The sequence below is a fragment of the Ixodes scapularis genome, unplaced genomic scaffold (assembly GCF_016920785.2).
Source record: "Ixodes scapularis isolate PalLabHiFi unplaced genomic scaffold, ASM1692078v2 PGA_scaffold10__122_contigs__length_95168666, whole genome shotgun sequence".
Lineage (NCBI taxonomy): Eukaryota > Metazoa > Arthropoda > Arachnida > Ixodida > Ixodidae > Ixodes > Ixodes scapularis.
In genome coordinates, this window is record NW_024609836.1 from 32,769,845 (window position 1) to 32,782,494 (window position 12,650).

The window sequence follows — 12,650 nt, forward strand, 5'->3', positions numbered from 1 at the left end:
CCAACTTTTTTTTTTTTTTTAAGATTTGGATGTATTTTTTTAGACGAAATGTTACAGATATGTTTCCGCAACAAGCTGCAAGTCTTGAGCAGGCACACTCCACGAGGTTGTGGAGGTTGCAAACACTATGGTCCTTCGAGGCTCCTTGCTTCGGTGCGGCGACCCCCTCTTCGTTCCAGCCGACTCATTGACCAAGGAAGTGATCTGCGACAGTTTCTCACAATGGGGGATCAGTGGCCCGAACGTGTCGGCGCACGCAGCCCGGGGATCCTGGGGTCGATTCCCATTCCGATCTGGACGAGCATTGTACCGACGTGCGCGATCGGTCGTGCATCACAATGGTACTCCACTGGCTAAATCTCTCGACTACGGCGTAAACCAGTGTTGCCACACGTCAAAGGCACAGATCGAGCTTTGAGGCCGTATAGACACGATTATCAAATTTGGTCTTGGGGACGCGCACAGGACACGAGTGTGAAGGAATCAAGTCGACGTACTCTGGGAGGAACAAGCATGTGCCATTTTTTTCGGGCTTGACATTTTTCCGGATGAAACTAGGTCGTCGAAACATGGGCTTGTAAATGTTCCTCCGACCTTTTCCGCAGACTTCGGGCGAACTCTGTTACGACCCCACTCTTCCGCCGCCACGCATGGTGACTTCCCGGGTGCCCCAAATGTCCTCGCTGCAACGAATACGCCTCCCTAGAGCATTGCCTATGGCACTGCTCCCATGTTCAACCCTCCCTTCGATAAGCAACCCCACTCGGAAACGGACTGGCTCACCCTACTACCTGATGCAAACCATATGCTCCTACCAGTCCTCATTCAGCATGTGAAAAACGTGGTGGGCAAGAACTGGTAGACGGCATATGAATAAATATATTTTTTCTCTCTCTCTCCGACCTCTTCACCTCTATCCAAATAGGTAGAGCCCTGCATATCCGCGGATATCCGCAGTAAACTGGCGGATTCGGATAAAAATATTCAAGCTTTGCGGGTCGGATGCAGATATCCGCGGGTCCCGATTTACATATTCTTTTGCCGAGGCGGCCCATAAACGTGTGGGACCGCACAGTGTAGAGTGAGTGAGTTATACTATGAAGTGCATCACTGAATGTATTGCAGGGGCAAACTACACTCTTAGATTAAAGATGCCAATCAAGGAGAAAATCATTATTTACGTCAATAAAGATTTGATTTTCACTAAAGATTGCTCTAGAACATTCTATCTCGCCAAAAATACTGTCCCTAGAAAAAGCAAAGAATGCAGGAGTATCAGTTGTCCTGGAAAGCGTGTTCTTCTTTGGCAGGGAGAAGGGCAGAAGACTTTCTGGCAAAAAACAAACTAGAACGTACAAGCCAGAAGGATGTAGAAGAAACCTGCAAGTGGCTTCTTTGCCTACAAATATATATTGAGAAGACCGAATTTGGTCCTCTCAAGTGGTGGAACTTTCACCAGCACGAGTTTCCGCACCTCGTTCTTGTAGCGCAGTTTGTGCATACCACCCCAGTGGCATCAAGTGCACCAATGAAGAAAGACTTCTTATTAGCGCGTGTTAATTTAAGAAGTCTTAATCCGTCCGAGTTGACGACATTCTGTTTCTTCTACACAACAACCTCGACAAATGAAATTTTGCACAAGTGTGCGTTTTCTTTTTCTCTACGGTTGGCACAGAGTTTTATTTAGTATATGGTTCCGAGCATGTAGTTGAGAGTTTGTGTTTAAAACTGTGGCCGATTGGAGGTGTTGCCATTTTCGAATATTGTGATATTTTCCCAGTGGTGTGTTCGCGCCTTACCACACATACACAAGTACTTTGCTGCTGCGAGTGAGCGCCTTTCATCCCACTTTTTTACTGTTTGGCCTAAAAAGGATGACACAATGTTATTAGTCTGTCTTTTGACAATTTTCATGCTTATAAAATATGCACCTGCTTGAAGTGGGTTTTACAAAATAAATAAAAATAAATATATATTTCCTCCCTTTTGAGCACATATTGGACAGAGCGTCAGTGTCACGGACCCCCAAGAAGATCTAATAACTGCGATCCTCTTTCGAGCGACGCGAAGTGTCTCTGGAAGGATGATTGCATATTTTATAAAAACAATAAAACAGACTATGATAACGTGACTTTCACTGTGTTCTTAAAGGAAGAGTTCTTTGTAGAAAGGCAAGCCGACGGCTAATAGGATACCATCCAGATTTTTCTAAGTTTTATTAATGTTTGGTTTTATTATGTAAAATGAATGCGCGGATTGAGAGTCTGATACGGTTCCGAATTTTGCGGATGCGGTTCGGATGCGGATACAAAGTCTGCAGATGTGGATCGGATGCGGATACAGTTATTTAAGAACATTGGGGATGCGGAATCGGATGCAGGTACGAAGTCTGTGGATGCGGATGATTGAACTGTTATCTGTGCAGGACTCTACAAATAGGCAGATCCCCCACCCCGCCACATTTTCCTTCTAAATCCCCGTCTTCTATCCACTACTGCAGTTGTGTCCTGCACATACTTCAACTCAGAAGTTGGGAGCTCCATGATTTTTGAGTTTAATTTTCTTCAAATTCGGATGCGTTTTTTTTTTTTTGCCGGGGGTATTTTTTTTATTGCACATTCGGTATCTGTTTTTGCTAATGGAGAAAGAAAAAAATGTTTTTGTTAACGAGAAAAAAAAAAAAAAAAAAAGATGTGGGATTTCCAATTATCAAAGGACATGCTCGTGATCCAAAGACCTCAAAAACGTCCTTGTGTCGGTGAGAAAAACGAGAACATGGGCAACAGAAGTGTAACTCCCATGAAAACAGTTTTGAGGACGGTGCAGTGGGTACTAGCTTGGAGTCGACACAAAGTGAAGTTGTAAGGTTTGGATTTGCCTTATTGAAGAACAACTCTAAAATAGGCAATGGCTTTTTCTCCCCTCTCTCTCCCCCCCCCCCCCCCCCCCCCTTCCCAGTTTTACAGCTTCTCTACTGCGATCTTTCCGTTTATATGTCGACTGAACACTCGCAAGAGGATGCCCCACGTTCAAATCACGCTCCCTGACTTCAAAGTTTGGTTTATGGGTTAGGTGTGCTCACGGAGTGACTGCCATCTGGAGCAATGATTTTCCTACCCCCCCCCCCCCCCCCCCCCTTGTTTTTCCGAAGGTACCCCCTTAGTTCACAACGAATCCTTTATTCTATTGCCCCCCCCCCCCCCCCCCCCCCCCCCCCCTAAAAATGTAGACCCCCCGCCCTAATTTCAACTCCTGGGGAAACCCCTGATCTGGAACCGCACACCTGAACCATCTAGTAACTGGTGTGGGAAAGCCAGCCCAAGCTACACTGCTTGCTCTCCGTAGGCGTGGAGCTAAGCAACGAGCGCGAGCTGGAGGCCGAGGTGTTCGAACACGCCCTGCCGTTCTCACCTCCACGTACTACGTACCCTTTTACAGTGGGGCTATCCTTTGGAATGTAAAGGAGAGTCGGAACTGTGGCCAAGAGCTAACCGCCTGGGTCCGATCGCTGACGTCGGGTTACGCTAGTGTTTTTGTCCGTAATCGTTCGCAGAATCCGCGCATGTCGGCACGGGATCTTCCGGTGGCCTTTGGTAGCCTTGACCAATTGTCGGAACTGGCCAAGGAGAAGGCGGAGGAGAATGCGGCAAAGAGAAAAGAAAAACATCTCCCCCGCTCCCCTTCCAACCTTTCTTGACCACTCCTCGCGGTTCCTCCGTACCTCGTGACCTCGTGACGGCAAAACCGACAACCAGTCGCGAAACGGGCCGCACGTTTCGACGACGTCGCGGCGTGAATCATTCCTCGCCTTTTATGGGCATAACCACAAAGTCGTTGCGTCATACGGCTTGTCGGTGCTGCGAGTTTCGACCAAATCAGCTAATTCTATCGGACCCAAAAACGTCAGCAATATAACAAATCGCTCCAAAGGCTAAAACAATTGTAGTGCAAAAAAAAAAAAAAAAAAGGAGCGACATTTTTTTATTACGAAACGCGGGATTGGCCAATGTTTATTCTCCTGACGTCACGGTTATTGAACATCACGTGACTAGAGTATTGACGTTGCTTTGTTTTGTCTATTTTTAGTCTGTCGGGGGGGTGATGTCACCGTTTGCCAAGAATTTCGGCAGGGCTTCCCTCAACCTTCGGCGACCACCGTCGATGACTCATCCCACCGTCGGCTTGCACACAGCGCGGGCCACGAGCAGAAGGGACCGCTCTTAGCGAAGTGTGTTCTTTGGTGATTTTGCCGTCCATCGGGAAGCAGACGCGCGTTCGCGCGCGTGTGTGTGTGTGCTCGTGTTTTGTCCCCCCCAAAAAGCCTATCGCCATGTACTGCACGACAACGGCCAGCAGCAACGAATCAGCCGATCTGAGGATGTCCGTCGCCGATATCCTATCGTCGATGGCGAGCGGGACCAATGGAATACCAGATAGTCCGGTGACGACCACGGTGAGTTCAAAATCTCTCCCGTCCCGTCGGGCTCGACGGAGGAATGCCTCGAAGTCCAGGTTAGGACTAGCGTGCCCCACGCGAATTCCCAACTTCAGTTTCTTTTGGCATTTCGCTGAACTGACGACAGTCGGTGATCGATCCTCGTAATTTTATTTTTGACGGGTCTCGCCTTTCTCCGAAGTAGGTGTGGCGTGGTACTTATAGCGGCGATGAACTAGCAGACTGTGTGGGTTGTCTTTGGGCTAGCTTTCGGCGGCGCTGTGTGCGTGTGCAAGCTGTAAAACGGTAAAACTGTGCGACACGTATGAGATCGTAATCCACAGCGTTGTTTTTACGAGCGATATGCCGTCAGCGTGATAAGTGGAGCCGTCTCGCAAATAGCAACTTTTCCTTCTAAGCTGATTGTGTCTTCATTATCTCGCACGTTTTCTGGTATCGTGTTGGGTTCGCCTATCTTTTAGTCCTTTTGGACCGTGTTTATTCGACCATATGACGTCGCGGTGAAAGTTTGTACCGCTTGGCCTGACCCCGATTAATTAAAATGATTGACTTCTCTCCAATTACTTACAGCTTCAGAGATCGTAAGTCGTTCTTTCGGTATTGTTGTTTGTTAAAGCAGTTTGGAATTTACAGTTTTTACACGCCGAAGCGCAGCGCTCCCGACGCGTGTTAACTGGCGCGATATGTCGGTCGTCTGCTAAACGAGGTCTCATTTACTTTGGCTGTGGTGTACTAGCCCTTGACGGGTGATTGCTTTTTTACAGGGAGATGTCCGATTATTATTTGTTTTTAATTTAGTTTCTTGTCAGATAGTAGGTTCTGTCGTCAACAACGAATTCGCGTGGGGTTGCGGTGTCAAGCGGAATACTGCTGATGCAGTTGGTGTGGTAAATTCGGGGAGGGTGTGACCTTAGCGCTTTACTTTCCCACGTTGTAGCGACCGTGGTTCCAAGCAAGCTGTCGTCCCACCACGAGGGAAAGAAAAATAAATGTTTTCTCTCTGGGGAGTGCTATTTCGGTGTCGTCAGTGTGGGGTGCCTTATTCTGCTTGCTAGTGTGTCGGTTGTTGCGATTTTTTTTTTACTTGAAACGAAAGGCTTGTAAACACATAAATAAAAACAAATAGCGGTTTGGTTACGGTGACCGTAATAGGGAGTTTTAGTAGATTTTTCCGATAACGACAACCGGTAACAATACGATACATGCGCAAAGGCGCCGGCGCAGTATGGGGTACCGTTATCGGAGTCCTCGGTACGACTTACTAAAATTCCCGAATCACTATGTAATCTAGTTCGTTTCAGTTTTGGTGTATTTCAGTTTTCCAAATTAGGGTTTACCCGTTCCGCGTTTCGTAAAAGCCGCTTTATTTCGGTTCGTGATAAAAGACGGAAGATAGATCTCGGGAGAATCGTTCCCGTAACACAATTAATTATCGGTTAAATGTTTCTCCATGCTATTCGGTTTGAGCGCGTTGGAAAAACAATTACGTGAAGACGCGATGTTGTGAGCCAAGAAACTTAACTCGAACCCATTCGTGCGTTTCCCCTTTTCTGTATTTCACATTTCGACCGCCAGCTGGCGCCAATTTTCGCTGCACACTTGGATCGGTGGTTGTACCTTTCTCCACTGCTTCACGTCTTTTCCGCTGGGTGGCGTCACCCCCACTGGAGCGATTAAATTAAAAGGGTTCAGCGGTATCCATTCATCCCCATGACTGGTGGCGCTAGTCGCCGCCCGATTCAAAGGGAACAGCCGCCATGCATCTATCCATTCATGGCGAATAGAGCATATACTGTACTTTCGTTTCTTATAATAATAATAATAATAATAATATTTATTCCGGCTCAGGGCAGCCGCGACGCCGCAGAAAGGCCGATGGACCATACCGTAGAAGTCTGCGATGCCGCACAATACAAGGTTGAACACTCATGAATATGTACAGATGACAATGCGTAATGGTTTGAAAATCGGATGCATGTACAAACAGTTGGGAAAAAAAAAAGGGGGGGGGGGGCGGTAGGGCAGAGGTCTATGGAAACACACTTGAGGCCTGCCGGCAGAGGGCTGTAATGTCCTCGAGGTCATCGGGAATGTCTCCAGTCAGTTCAGGGGGCAGAGAGCACCAATTCCTGGCTGTGCGCATCAAGCGTGACTCGAGGTGGCGTAGCGTGCGTGCCAGGAGAGGCTGCATCTTTCCGGTGCGGGAGTTGAAGCGAGAGGTGTCTGAGGGCTTCATTGGGGTTCCCATCAGGTTGCAGAAGAGACGGATGGAAGCCACCTCTCTTCTGTGTGCGAGGCTGTGCCAGTTAGCTCCCTGTAGGGTGAGAGCGTGGAACGAGAACACTGCGCCTGTAGAGCGTGTAAGCAGCCCTGCACTGCACACTGTCCAGAGCTTGTTTGAGGCAATTCTGGGAGGGGCTCCACACAGACTAGCAAAACTCTAGGTGGGGTAGCACGTACAATCCCGTGTATAGGTGCCGGAACGCGCTGGTGTCGGTAATTATTATCATCCTAATATTAAAATGTGATGAATATAATAAATATAAACGCAAGAAGTCTATCAGCTTTTCGGGGCCTTGATTTTCGCCTATGCATGGAATTACCTTAGGGAAGATTTTCAACTGTGATCTAAGACATGATTTTTAAACTAAAGAAATTGCAGTTAATACATGCGATATGTAACTCGACGCATAGCACACGAAACGGTGCCGTCCAGTCAACCGAATCTAACAACTAAGGAAGCGAGGGGTGTAAATATTTTTACGATAGGTAGCGCGAGCTACCGCCCCATACAAAGGGTGCAGCCAAAACCACCCATCCATCCTGTACACGTTTAGCATACTGTTCGTAGCCTAAAAATATACTTTAAGTATGCTCCGTGGAAATGTTGGATATAACATGAGTGTATTTTGTGTATTACCTTTCACCAGAAAAATAATTCTGCTACATTTTAAATAAAAATTGTATTTACAATTTTTTTTTTTGCATTGTTTTTTTAATCGGTTCCGCTGCAGTTTTGTGTCAGCCGAACGAGTGGTTGGCTGATTCTGTTAACCTGACTCGGTTCCGGACGCAACATGGGGACATGGTGAAAACAAAACAACTCTCAATTCGTCCTGAGAGCTTTGACCGGGCGCGTCGGCGATTAAACTTCGTTTCACCCCAGGTCAGAGCGCACAAAAAGGCTAGATTTAAGACATACAAACAAATGCATGCGTACAGAAAAAAAAAATCATGCCGGGTTAGCTAGGCTTAATTGGTTTAGCCGGGGTGACAGCCGTGACGCAGCACTTTTCGGGCTGCTTGATTAACCTCGTCGGCGCCTTGCGTTGACTGAACTTCTCTTGCAGCCACTTTTTCCCCCGAGGCCCGAAGTATATACTTAAACCTAAATATCCTCCCCCCCCCCCCACACACACACACACACTAACACAAAAAAGAAAGAAAAAAAAAAAAAAAGAAGCAGCTTGTTTTTAGGGAGCTTAGCGACCGGGAATTATGGATATTGTCAAAAAGCGAGCCCAGTCAAGGAAAATGAGCCGGAAACGCCATCAAGTGCCTTGAGCAAAGACTTGAGGGCAGGAAAATATGCAATAAATTCTGCTTAGAGCTGAGCGCAGGCTCTGCTCACCCGATGCAAATGGAACAGCTGACAAATCCAGAACAAGCCTTGGATTGGAGTGGATCGAGGGCGCGACACTAGGCTAAATCTAATTAGAGCTACTAGATTTAGGGACAAATGGAAAAGCCGCAGACCCCAATCGAATCCAAGCCGAAAGTATCCGAGAGTGTGCATCTGGCGACCATGCTGTCATACGGTTATTGACGTGTGTGGTTGAACGTCGTGTTTTCATTGTGTTTCCGATAGAGGCCTCTTCACTGGCGATGTTGGCGGCGAGAAAGTGTTCGTTTAATCCCGACTGGACGAACCCGAATATTTCGGAATATGCAAGTTGGATTAAGCCCGTGCAAAACGATCCTCAAAGTGCTCAATGCTCATGCCTTGTGTTGTAATGGTCTTACATATTTAACCGCCTCTACAGTGGCCAGGGAATTTCACCTGAATTTGTCGGGGAAAACCTGGAAAAGTCGGGGAATTTCAAAATAGTAATTTGCTAGACACCCTGATTTTATCTTTGTTTATTTTTACATGTGTTTTTGCGGGACTACGTCCAAGAAAGCTAAGAATGGTTTAACTAGCAAGATAGGCGTTTACTAGAGTACCTTCTCTCGGCTCGAAATTGTGGCACCATCCGTAATAAGGCGGATAATTATGCTTTATTCACCCTGTAGGCTCGATGATGCCTACTCCATGCATTGCCGCATAATCTTCCCTAATTAGCCACAAGGATGAAGCACTTGCCTGGTTTCAAAACTTAACTGACCTCGGAGAACCTTTTCAAATATGCATTCTTCCTTTCATAAAAAAAAAAAAAAAAGAAAAAAAAAAAAGAAGAAAAGATCAAGGAAAAATGATTTGCGAGAATTATTTTTCGGTTCTTGCCCAAGCAACGTTTACAAAGAAAATATAGTAAGGGTGCAGGCGAGAGTAATAACCACGTTCAATTAACCTGAGCCTGGGGAATTGAGAGACATCAGTATAGTGATGTTTCTCTTCTCCAGTCTCGGGTTATTTCAACGTGAAATAAAATTTGCGAGAGCGCAACTTTCGCGAAGTGCCGTGTATGCACGGTCTGTATTTCTCACAGCGCTGCCTGCATGAAAAGTCACGAATTTGACATTTGGATCAACGCTGAACTTGGGTTTCTCGACGCAACCTGCTTGTGGGTGACGTCGAGGGAAGATTCCCCCGTGTCATTTCCAGACGGTGCTTTATAGTGTACCCTCTGAGGTTGACAGTTCCGAATAAATCCCCGATTTCGAGTCTCGAGTGACTTCGAAAGGCGGCCATAGGAGAGGAGGCTTGTCGCGGGGAAGAGTTTCTGTCTGTCGATCATCGGACAATCCCGGTGCGGTTGAAATTAATCCGCGTTTCACGGCTCGGCCGTCTCAAACACTTATCGCGAGTTTGGCGCGGAAATTCCACAATTTTACTTTGTAAACGGGGATTAAAAAAAAGAAATAGACACGATGTCTCGTTTTTAACCTGCCGGTGTTTATTGTTGAGGTTCACAATGCACCCAACTACCCAAGCCCGTACCACGCTGTACCAACGGTGTTAATGCTCTCTCTCTTTCTCTCTCTCTCTATCTCTCTATCTATATATATATATATATGAGCGGTTTCATTTGGATCCAGGCGGCGAGTGGCAGTCGTATTTTTTATTTTGCTTCAAATTTTTATATTTTGTGGAGCATGTTTTAAGAAGAACAATCCTTTTTATTTAAATGTCCTGACATGTTTAGTTTCTGAGAAAAAAAATCTCAAAGTAGCGGGAAAGAATGACGAGGTTTGTAGGATTGTCGTGTGTGGCGTGTTTTAATCTCACTCTATCTCAAAGTATTCAAAAGAGAGCGTCTATATTTTTTAGTGTAATATATATAAAAATAGGTGAAACGGTATTATAAGTACGATTTGTTATTCGTCGCCCCGATCTTTGTAAAAATCCCCAAACATACCTCTGTGAACAACTGTAACCTAAATTGCGGATTTTTTTTTTTATTTTTCTTTGAGTAGACTATGTTTAGTATCGCTTTTAAAATAATACAACGTGTAGAACCTTTAATTGTATTCCAAATTAAGCAAAGTTTGTGTTTTTATCATGAACGAGTACTCGGGAATAAATTATGATACAGAGAAGGTTTTCGCTTTCTGTTCAATTTCAGCACGCTGTATTTAAAAAAAAAAATCTATTTTTTTTTTTTTTCCGTGTCACGTTTTCTTCGCACCCTTCTTTTACTCAGAATACATTCGGTTAGAGGTATTTGCGCTGGTTTCGAGTTTTAAGCCTCTGAATATGCTAAAAAAGAGCAAGCGCTGATGGTGGGTTTTGACGGTTGTCGCGTGTGGCCTTTTTGAACCACTCTCAATCTCAAAGTATTCAAAAGAGAGCTTCTATATTTTTTTCTATTGTTATATATATGCAAGTCGGTAAAACGACATTTTATGTACTATTTATTATTCGTCGATCCAATTTTTGTAATAATCCCCAGGCATGCCACCGCGAACAACTGTGACCTAAACTGCGGATTTTTTTTTATTAGTCCACTATGTTTAGTTTTGTTTTTAAAATAATACCACGTGTAGAGCCTTTCATTGCTTTCCAGATTATGCAATGTTCGTGTCTTAATCACGTTAGAGTACTGAGAAATAAATTATGAAACAGAGAAGGTTTAACCTTTTTTTCTATAACAACAAGCTGTGTTAAAGCGTTTTTTTTTTTTTTACTTTTATTTTAGCCAGCATCTATTCTGCTAGAGGTATATGCACTAGTTTTGAGTTTTAAGCCCCTAAATATGCTAAAAAAGAGCAAATGCTGATGGTGGGTTTATGGGTTATAGCTGTATATCTTATTAATTCCTCATTATAATAATCTAAGGGACGTTTATTTAATAAATAATCATATAAAAGACATTGATGTCGTTAGGCGTATAATATTGCAACTGCCGAAAGCTGGTTTTCAGACATTTTCCGCTGGTGCCATGATTAGAGAGGCCTCAAGCCTAAACCCTATGCATCAAAGTATAATATTGTAAAACATTAGAGTAAAATGCACTTCCTATTGGAAATCTATTTTTTTTTAATTTCGAAGTTTTATATTTTTAATGCGAAATTCATGTTGATAACAGAACAGAATAATTTTTAGCATATTTAGCGGCTTAAAACTCAAAAGCAGTGCATACACCTCTAACGGAATGTATTCTGGCTAAAAGAAAAGTGTGATATAAACGCGACGCAAAAAAAAAAAAAAAAAATAATAATAATAATAAATAAATAAAAATAATAAAAAAATGAAAAAAAAAATGTTATCTTGTAAACCTTGAGATGGGGTACGATAAAAAAAACGGACCCCCATCTCAGGGTTTACAAGATGTCGATTAATTACCAGCTCGCCTGCACTCTCTCACTGCTTGCAATAAAAAATGATTTTTTTTTAATACAGCGTGTTGAAATTGAAGGAAAAGTGAAAACCTACTCTGTTTCATAATTTATTTCTCGGTGCTCGTACATCATAAAGGCACAAATCTTGCTTAATTTGGAAGGCAAGGAGAGGTTCTACGCGTGATATTATTTTAAAAGCGATACTAAACATAGTCGACTCAGAAAAAAAATCCGCAATTTAGGTCACAGTTGGTCGCGGAGGCATGTTTGGGGATGTTTTCAAAAATTGGAGCGACGAATAATAAATAGTACTTAAAATGTCGTTTTACCGACTTGCCTATATATAACAATAAAACAAAATAGAAGCTCTTTTTTGAATACTTTGAGATTAATAGTGGTTCAAAAACGCCACACACGACAATCGTCAAAACCCACCATCGGCACTTGCTCTCATATTTAGAAGCTTATAACTCAAAACCAATGCAAATGCGTCTAACGGAATGTATCCTGGGGCCTTTTTAAGAAAATTATTAAAGTTCGGGATAATTAAGTTGTTAACTATTTTCGCATATTTTTTTTAATGAGTTTAAGGGCATGTTTAAATTGGAAACTTGCTGAGGATCATCGAAAACCACTAAATAAAACAATTGAAGTGCGACAGAAGGCACGCGCTGCATTTTACATGTTTCTGAAAGACAGCGCAACTTCGACGGGTTTTTAAGTTTCGGTTTACCATCGGATCGCTTCTCGGCATCGACGGCACCGCACCCCGTGGAAAATAGTGGAATCAACATCTGTTTCGCTGTACTCGCGCAACGCAGCGGAAGCAGGTACAGCTATTTCTAAATCAACTCTTTGTAGAGCTACTTGAAGCTCGTGGGGTACTCGGCGGCGCACCAAAGCTATCACTCGTGAAGCAGGCACAAAGCTTGCAGTGGCGGAGCGCGATAATAATCTAATCATCCGCGTTTTGCCACTGCTAGCTTTGCCCTTGCTTCACGAGTGCTTGGTAACTTTGGTGCGTCCCCGAGTTTCCCACGAGCTTCAAGTCGTTCTAAAAAGAGTTGATTTAGTGGTCTATCTCTATCTCTGCTAGACGGCGGTCTGTAACATGTATCTCGCAGTAGTAAATACATGAACGCACGCTGGTACCTTTCGCATCCAATCGAAAGGGACAGGAGTGGGAATTGAA

General features: G+C 44.2%; 1 protein-coding gene across 1 annotated transcript in view; it reads left to right on the plus strand.

The window, feature by feature from the left end:
* Nucleotides 1-4,050: 4,050 nt before the first annotated feature.
* The window catches only part of LOC8036056 (transcription factor kayak), a 45,107-nt gene continuing 36,507 nt past the window's right edge, over nucleotides 4,051-12,650 (plus strand). Inside the window, exon 1 of the mRNA XM_029971529.4 lies at nucleotides 4,051-4,453. Coding sequence (XP_029827389.2) covers nucleotides 4,331-4,453 — 123 coding nt within the window. The 5' untranslated portion in view covers nucleotides 4,051-4,330. The remainder of the gene's footprint in view (nucleotides 4,454-12,650) is intronic.